The following is a 9,644-nucleotide window of genomic DNA, read 5'->3' as shown; positions in this document are numbered from 1 at the left end:
CTCTGTAAATAGTCATGAACGCTCTAAATAGTGATAAACGCTCTGTAAATAGTCATGAACGCTCTAAATAGTCGTGAACGCTCTGTAAATAGTCATGAACGCTATGTAAATAGTGATAAATGCCCTGTAAATAGTCGTGAATGCTCTGTAAATAGTCGTGAAAGCTCTGTAGCCGTGAACGCTCTGTAAAAAGTTATGAATGCTCTGTAAATAGTCGTGAACGCTCTGTAAATAGTGATGAACGCTCTGTAAATAGTCATGAACGCTCTAAATAGTGATGAACGCTCTGTAAATAGTCGTGAACGCTCTGTAAATAGTCATGAACGCTCTAAATAGTCGTGAACGCTCTCTAAATAGTGATGAACGATCTGTAAATAGTCGTGAATGCTCTGTAAATAGTCGTGAACGCTCTGTAAATAGTCATGAACGCTCTAAATAGTCGTGAACGCTCTGTAAATAGTCATGAACGCTATGTATATAGTGTTGAACGCTCTGTAAATAGTCATGAACGCTCTAAATAGTCGTGAACGCTCTGTAAATAGTCATGAACGCTCTAAATAGTCGTGAACGCTCTGTAAATAGTGATGAACGATCTGTAAATAGTCGTGAATGCTCTGTAAATAGTGATTAACGATCTGTAAATAGTCGTGAATGCTCTGTAAATAGTGATAAATGCTCTGTAAATAGTCATGAACGCTCTAAATAGTCATGAACGCTCTAAATAGTCGTGAACGCTCTGTAAATAGTATGAACGCTCTGTAAATAGTCATGAACACTCTGTAAATAGTCATGAACGCTCTAAATAGTGATGAACGCTCTGTAAATAGTCATGAACGCTCTAAATAGTCGTGAACGCTCTGTAAATAGTCATGAACGCTCTAAATAGTCGTGAACGCTCTGTAAATAGTCATGAACGCTATGTATATAGTGTTGAACGCTCTGTAAATAGTCATGAACGCTCTAAATAGTCGTGAACGCTCTGTAAATAGTCATGAACGCTCTAAATAGTCGTGAACGCTCTGTAAATAGTGATAAACGATCTGTAAATAGTCGTGAATGCTCTGTAAATAGTGATGAACGATCTGTAAATAGTCGTGAATGCTCTGTAAATAGTGATAAATGCTCTGTAAATAGTCATGAACGCTCTAAATAGTCATGAACGCTCTAAATAGTCATGAATGCTCTGTAAATAGTGATGAACGCTCTGTAAATAGTCGTGAACGCTCTGTAAATAGTCATGAGCGCTCTGTAAATAGTCATGAACGCTGTAAATAGTGATGAACGCTCTGTAAATAGTCATGAACACTCTGTAAATAGTCATGAACGCTCTAAATAGTGATAAACGCTCTGTAAATAGTCATGAACGCTCTAAATAGTGTGAACGCTCTGTAAATAGTCATGAACGCTATGTAAATAGTGATAAATGCCCTGTAAATAGTCGTGAATGCTCTGTAAATAGTCGTGAAAGCTCTGTAGCCGTGAACGCTCTGTAAAAAGTTATGAATGCTCTGTAAATAGTCGTGAACGCTCTGTAAATAGTGATGAACGCTCTGTAAATAGTCATGAACGCTCTGTAAATAGTCATGAACGCTCTGTAAATAGTGATGAACGCTCTGTAAGTAGTCATGAACGCTATGTAAATAGTGATGAACGCTATGTAAATAGTGATGAACGCTCTGTAAATAGTGATGAACGCTCTAAACAGTCGTGAACGCTCTGTAAATAGTGATAAATGCTCTGTAAATAGTCATGAATGTAGCCGCAAGAGGACACAAGCCAGTGTCTCATTGTGCCGGTCCCAAGCCCGGATAAATACAGAGGGTTGCGTCAGGAAGGGCATCCGGCGTAAAACTTTTGCCAAATCAAACATGCGAATCAAACCTATGACTTCCATACTGGATCGGTCGAGGCCCGGGTTAACAACGACCGCCATCGGCGCTGTTGACCTACAGGGCGCCGGTGGAAATTGGATTACTGTTGGTCGAAGAAGGAGAGGAGGAAAGTGCGTTCGCTCGAAGAAAGAGAAGAGGAACACCAAGAGTATAGGACTAAGAGTAGGGATGTTGAATGTTGGAACTATGACAGGAAAAGGTAGAGAGTTGGTTGACATGATGCAGAGAAGGAAGGTAGACATACTGTGTGTCCAGGAGACCAGGTGGAAAGGTAGCAAGGCTAGAAGTTTAGGAGCAGGGTTCAAGTTGTTCTATCATGGTGTAGATGGGAAGAGAAACGGAGTAGGAGTTATCTTGAAGGAGGAGTTTGTTAGGAATGTCCTGGAGGTAAAAAGAGTGTCGGATAGAGTGATGAGTCTGAAGCTAGAAATAGAAGGTGTGATGTTCAATGTTGTTGGCGGGTATGCTCCACAGGTAGGATGTGAGCTGGAGGAGAAGGAGAAATTCTGCTCGGACTTTGATGAAGTGATGCAGAACATGCCTAGAACAGAGAGAGTTGTCATTGGAGCAGACTTCAATGGACATGTTGGTGCAGGAAACAGAGGTGATGAGGAGGTGATGGGCAGGTTTGGTATCCAGGAGAGGAACGCAGAAGGACAGATGGTAGTTGACTTTGCAAAAAGGATGGAAATGGCTGTAGTGAATACTTTCTTCCAGAAGAGGCAGGAACATAGAGTGACCTATAAGAGTGGTGGTAGGAGCACACAGGTAGACTACATCTGGTGTAGACGGTGTAACCTGAAAGAGATCAGCGACTGCAAAGTAGTGGTAGGTGAGAGTGTAGCCAAACAGCATAGGATGGTGGTGTGTAGGATGACTCTGGTGGTGAGGAAGATCAAGAGGGCAAAGGCAGAGCAGAAGACGAAATGGTGGAAGCTGAAAAAGGAAGAGTGTTGCATGACTTTTAGGAAGGAGTTAAGACAGGCTCTGGGTGGTCAGGAGGTGCTTCCAGATGACTGGACAACTACAGCTAATGTGATCAGGGAGACAGGTAGGAGAGTACTTGGTGTGTCATCTGGAAGGAAAGTAGATAAGGAGACTTGGTGGTGGAATGAGGAGGTACAGGAGTGTATACAGAGAAAGAGGTTAGCTAAGAAGAAGTGGGACACTGAGAGGACTGAGGAGAGTAGACAGGAGTACAGGGAGATGCAGCGTAAGGTGAAGGTAGAGGTAGCAAAGGCCAAACAAGAAGCTTATGATGACTTGTATGCTAGGTTGGACAGTAAGGAGGGAGAGACTGATCTATACTGGTTGGCAAGACAGAGAGACAGAGATGGGAAGGACGTGCAGCAGGTTAGGGTGATTAAGGATAGGGATGGAAGTCTATTGACAGGTGCCAGTAGTGTGATGGGAAGATGGAAAGAGCACTTTGAAGAGTTGATGAACGTGGAAAATGAGAGAGAACAAAGACTAGAAGAGGTGACTGTTGTGGACCAGGAAGTAGCAAAGATTAGTCAGGATGAAGTGAGGAGGGCACTGAAGAGGATGAAGAGTGGAAAGGCAGTCGGTCCTGATGATATACCTGTAGAGGTATGGAAGTGTCTAGGAGAGGTGGCAGTAGAGTTTCTGACTGGGTTGTTCAACAGGATCTTAGATAGTGAGAAGATGCCTGAGGAATGGAGGAGAAGTGTGCTGGTGCCCATTTTTAAGAACAAGGGAGATGTGCAGAGTTGTGGCAACTACAGAGGAATAAAGCTGATGAGCCATACAATGAAGTTATGGGAGAGAGTAGTGGAAGCTAGACTAAGGGCAGAAGTGAACATTTGTGAGCAGCAGTATGGTTTCATGCCAAAAAAGAGTACTACATATGCAGTATTTGCTTTGAGGATGTTGATAGAGAAGTACAGAGAAGGCCAGAGGGAGCTGCATTGTGTTTTTGTAGATCTGGAGAAAGCTGATGACAGGGTGTCCAGAGAGGAACTGTGGTATTGTATGAGGAAGTCTGGAGTGGCAGAGAAGTATGTTAGAGCGGTGCAGGACATGTATGAGGACTGTAAGACAGTGGTGAGGTGTGTGTAGGTGTGACAGAGGAGTTCAAGGTGGAGGTGGGACTGCATCAGGGATCAGCTCTGAGCCCCTTCTTGTTGCTATGGTGATGGACAGGCTGACAGACGAGCTTAGGCAGGAATCTCCATGGATATGATGTTTGCAGATGACATTGTGATCTGTAGTGAGAGCAGGGAACAGGTGGAGGAGAAGCTAGAGAGGTGGAGGTTTGTCCTGGAAAGGAGAGGAATGAAGGTTAGCCGCAGTAAGACAGAGTACATGTGTGTGAATGAGAGGGACCCAAGTGGAAGAGTGAGGTTACAGGGAGAAGAGATCAAGAAGGTGGAGGATTTGAAGTACTTAGGGTCAACAGTCCAGAGCAATGGAGAGTGTGGAAAAGAGGTGAAGAAGCGTGTCCAGGCAGGATGGAACGGGTGGAGGAAAGTGTCAGGTGTGATGTGTGATAGAAGAGTTTCAGCTAAAATGAAAGGAAAGGTGTACAAAACTGTGGTGAGACCAGAGATGTTGTTTGGTCTAGAGACAGTGTCCCTGAGGAAAAGACAGGAGACAGAGCTGGAGGTAGCAGAGATGAAGATGCTGAGGTTCTCTCTGGGAGTGACCAGGATGGATAGGATCAGGAATGAGTCCATCAGAGGGACAGCACATGTTAGAGGTTCTGGAGATAAAGTCAGAGAGGCCAGACTGAGATGGTTTGGACATGTCCAGAGGAGAGATAGTGAATATATTGGTAGAAGGATGCTGAGTTCTGAACTGCCAGGCAGGAGGCCTAGAGGAAGACCAAAGAGGAGGTTTATGGATGTAGTGAAAGAGGACATGAAGGTAGTTGGTGTGAGAGAAGAGGATGCAAAGGACAGGGCTAGATGGAGGAAATTGATTCGCTGTGGCGACCCCTGAAGGGAAAAGCCGAAAGGAAAAGAAGAAGAAGCTCTGTAAATAGTCATGAATGCTCTAAATAGTGATGAACGCTCTGTAAATAGTCATGAACGCTCTAAATAGTCGAGAACGCTCTGTAAATAGTCGTGAACGCTATGTAAGTAGTGATGAACGCTCTGTAAATAGTCATGAACGCTCTGTAAATACTGATGGACGATCTGTAAATATTCGTGAATGCTCTGTAAATAGTGATAAATGCCCTGTAAATAGTCGTGAATGCTCTGTAAATAGTCGTGAAAGCTCTGTAGCCGTGAACGCTCTGTAAAAAGTCATGAACACTCTGTAAATAGTCGTGAACGCTCTGTAAATAGTCATGAATGCTCTGTAAATAGTGATGAACGATCTGTAAATAGTCGTGAATGCTCTGTAAATAGTGATAAATGCCCTGTAAATAGTCGTGAATGCTCTGTAAATAGTCGTGAAAGCTCTGTAGCCGTGAACGCTCTGTAAAAAGTTATGAACGCTCTGTAAATAGTTGTGAACGCTCTGTAAATAGTGATGAACGCTCTGTAAATAGTCATGAACGCTATGTAAATAGTGATGAACGCTCTGTAAATAGTCATGAACGCTCTAAATAGTGATGAACGCTCTGTAAATAGTCATGAACGCTCTAAAATAGTCGTGAACGCTCTGTAAATAGTCATGAACGCTCTAAATAGTCGTGAACGCTCTGTAAATAGTGATGAACGATCTGTAAATAGTCGTGAATCCTCTGTAAATAGTGATGAACGATCTGTAAATAGTAGTGAATGCTCTGTAAATAGTGATAAATGCTCTGTAAATAGTCGTGAACGCTCTGTAAATAGTTGTGAAAGCTCTGTAGTCGTGAACGCTCTGTAAAAAGTTATGAACGCTCTGTAAATAGTCGTGAAGGCTCTGTAAATAATGATGAACACTCTGTAAATAGTCATGAACGCTCTGTAGTGATGAACGCTCTATAAATAGTCATGAACGCTCTAAATAGTCGTGAACGCTCTGTAAATAGTCATGAACGCTCTAAATAGTCGTGAACGCTCTGTAAATAGTGATGAACGCTCTGTAAATAGTCGTGAACGCTCTATAAATAGACCAGAACATTTTAAATAGTCGTGAACATTGTAAATGGATGTGAACACTGTATATAGTCGTGAACAATCTGTCCTCTGATAACTGACCACCATCTCCTGTCTGTGTCTTTGCAGAACCTCGTGGGGCTGAGGGGTTCTATAGAGATCTAAGAGGAGGAGTCCCCCCCGGTGAAGATGGACTACTGACGTCCATTCCCCCTCCTCTGCTGTGATTGAATGTTCCTGGAGACTGGAATATTGATCTGAACTGTCACTGAGGTCAAAGGTCAATGAGGCTTCACACCTGCTGCTGTTTGAGCTCCACTCACCTGTAGAACCTGCAGCGGTTTGCATCGGTTGGAACGGTTGTGTCGGTTAGGACGGTTGGGTCGGTTGTGTTGCAGCGCTCTGAAGGAACGACAGACCTGCGGTGAGACCGTCCAGACTCGTGATCCTTCCAGAGAACGTGCTCACCGGCTGGACCTCCTCTGGACTTGAATCTCTTCAGAACATTTGAGAACTTCTTTAGAACCTTTTCCAGGACCTAACGTCTCCCCGGCGGCCGTCAGGTCAGGTGCGGACGCCCCCCGTCTCTACGGCCCACAGGTGGGAATCGTGTTCATGCCTGTGGCCGTCAGACAGACGAGCCCGTCCGGACCCCCCCCGTCGCCTGAACCACCCGGGCCCCCAGCAGCATGGTGATGTCACAGGGCACCTCCACCTTCCTGGCCTGCTTCGCCGGCTTCTGGCTGGTGTGGGCCGCGGTGGTGATGCTGTGCTGCCTCTGCAGCCTCCTGCAGCGCCGGCTGAAGCGCCGCCAGGAGGAGCAGCTCCGGGAGCAGTGCCTCCGGAACGTGGAGATGGAACGTCTGAGCTGCAGCCCAGCAGAGTGCCCCCCGCCCCCACCAGCCCCACCGCCACCTGCACCCAGGGAGACGCCCCACTTCGGCCCACCTCGGGCCCTGTCCCCCCTCCTGCCTCTTCAGGTTCCCCTCTCCATGCCACAAGCTAACTGGGTTAGCATGCCAGGTAACGACTGTGTTTCGTGTTCTGAAAACCCCGCAGTTTCACATCTTAACCCTAACTCAATCATTCATTCATCCGTTCATCCGTCCGTCCGTCCGTCCGTTCGTTCGTCCGTCCGTTCGTCCGTTCGTTCGTCAGTTCGTCCGTTCGTTCTCCACAAGTTTGAGTTTGAAGCCTCATTGTTTTCTCATCAGTTAGGGGAACAGAGAACTCACATTATGTGCATTGGATTATGGGTAAGGACTCGTTGCCATCGATAACAGACAGGTAGTCTAACTGGAGCAGTGATTGGACATTAGCTGTTGACCCCTCCCACTGAACTGATGGAGTGCTCAGATGCAGACAGAGAGAGGCCCCGTGGTGTGTGTGTGTGTGTGTCACAGCCCCATGGGGCCGTTATAGCGAAGTACAACACACTGTCTGCAGTGTGTACACGTAACGGTTCAGGTAACAGTTGACGTAACGGTTCAGGTAATGGCTGACGTAACGGTTGACGTAACGGTTCAGGTAACGGTTGACGTAACAGTTGACGTAACGGTTAACGTAATGGTTGACGTAACAGTTGAAGTAAAGGTTCAGGTAATGGTTGATGTAACGGTTGACATAACAGTTGACGTAACAGTTCAGGTAACGGTTGACGTAACAGTTGACGTAACGGTTCAGGTAACGGTTGACGTAACTTTTCAGGTAACGGTTGACGTAACAGTTCAGGTAACGGTTGACGTAACAGTTCAGGTAACGGTTGACGTAACAGTTGACGTAACGGTTCAGGTAACGGTTGACGTAACTTTTCAGGTAACGGTTGACGTAACGGTCCACGGTCTTACAGGATCTTCTGCCTTCAGGACTGTGTCGACTCGTCCGTCTCTCTTTTTCAGGTACAGACGCATTGGTGAAGCCCCCCTGCTACGAAGAGGCGGTCCTCATGGAAGATCCTCCTCCCCCTTATAGTGAGGTCCTGTCCGACCCCCGGGGGGGCACCTACTTCAAGCCTGCACAGCCCCAAGCGACTCTCCTGCACCCTCCCAGAGAACTGCCAGATCCTGTTCCAGTCTTCATATCCAAGACCAGCAAGGCGCCCCCCCCCGTATTCCCTGAGAGGGGTTACTCCTCCCTCATACGCCTCCCGTCCTCCCATCGCTGGGACTCTCTGGGTCATTTGCTGTCCAACATTGACCTGAACCACAACCACTTGACCCCCCTGGGGGCCGGCTCCATGCGGGCTGCTGCCATGGTGACCATGCCCCGCCGTGAGCCTCCCAGGGCTCTACAAGGACTCCAAGGAAACATCCAAGGACTTCAAGGTGGGACTCAAGGACAGCCAGAGGGGCCGCATGGGTTCAGAGGGGGGGTGCATGGACTGCGGGGGCTGGGGGGCAGCTGTGGTCTGCCGACAGCCTGCCCCCTGCTGGGGCGGAGCACCGCTGTCTAGACCGGACGATCCCGCCCCCCTGCTTCAGGTCACCTGACGGATGGAACACCGTTTTAGAGCCTGTCGCCATGGTGACGACAGAGCCCAGCGAGGGCAGAGGAGAGAATAGAACCAGCAACCTGCCTCCCTCTCGTTTCGCTCGTCTCTCAGAGCTGAACAGCGATTGGCCCAGCCGGCTGTTGCCATGGCGCCCGGAACAGAGTGTTGCCCACGAAGAGCTCCGTTGTTTCCTCTGCTCTGTTCAGCTTGTTCAACACGTGTGGGGGGGTCGCAGCCCTGCAGGACACTGATTGGTCCTCTGGGCTCTGATTGGTCCTCTGGCTCCAGAGCTGACCCGTCCACGTGCTCAGGATTGATTGGTAACTGATTGATGGTCATTATTTGAGTTTTTCCACCTTAAGGGGGGGGGTCCTGAAAGCAGAATCGTGTCGTTCTGTTTTTACACATCAGGAGTTTCTCATTAAAGTTTTTTTGTCTAATAATTCTTTGTATTTATTGGAGTCACACATGAGTCATGTGAACATGATTCACGCGTGTTGTACCAACACATCCTCAAAAACAGGGCATGCTGGGAAAAATCCGAATGGCAGCCCCCTCCCTGCAGGCCCTCATCGCGACAACATTAACCTGTAAACAACATTAACCTGCAAACAACATTTAATTTAATTTTATATACTGGTTTGATCCCCGAAAGGAAATTAAGAACGCACACTCTAGCTACTGATTCAAACGCATGCATATATATATATGTAATAGTGAGTACAGGCCCCTGTATCACACACACACACACACACACACACACACACACACACACACACACACACACACAAAGGGGCCTGTAGGCATGCAGGGGGGGTAGAGTGGCAGGCAGCTCCTTCTTGGTGCGCCTCAAATGAGCAATTTGTAAAGGGGACGGCACCTTGCTCAAGGGCGCCTCGGCAGTGCTCCAGAGGTGAGCTGACACCTCCCACTGTCAGCTCACCTCTGGGTATTTGTTTTGGGGGGGAGCGGGAATCGAACCGCCGATCTTGAAATCATAGGACGACCTGCTCTACCGCCCGCTTTACCACTGAGCCACTGCCGCCCCATTAACCTGTAAACAACATGAACCTGTAAACAACATGAATCTGTAAACAAAGTTAACCTGTAAACAAAGTTAACCTGTAAACAACATTGACCTGTAAACAAAGTTAACCTGTAAACAACATTGACCTGTAAACAAAGTTAACCTGTAAACAACATTAACCT

General features: G+C 47.1%; 1 protein-coding gene across 1 annotated transcript in view; it reads left to right on the top strand.

Annotated features, from left to right (window-relative positions):
• LOC137606467 (proline-rich protein 7) overlaps positions 1-8,863 on the top strand; it is a 10,562-nt gene extending 1,699 nt beyond the window's left edge. The window contains exons 2-3 of the mRNA XM_068331723.1: positions 6,074-6,967; positions 7,843-8,863. Coding sequence (XP_068187824.1) covers positions 6,634-6,967; positions 7,843-8,396 — 888 coding nt within the window. The 5' untranslated portion in view covers positions 6,074-6,633 and the 3' untranslated portion in view covers positions 8,397-8,863. The remainder of the gene's footprint in view (positions 1-6,073; positions 6,968-7,842) is intronic.
• Positions 8,864-9,644: the final 781 nt, after the last annotated feature.

The sequence above is a fragment of the Antennarius striatus genome, chromosome 13, assembly GCF_040054535.1.
Source record: "Antennarius striatus isolate MH-2024 chromosome 13, ASM4005453v1, whole genome shotgun sequence".
NCBI classification, from domain to species: domain Eukaryota; kingdom Metazoa; phylum Chordata; class Actinopteri; order Lophiiformes; family Antennariidae; genus Antennarius; species Antennarius striatus.
This window is presented reverse-complemented; position numbering and strand designations above follow the sequence as displayed.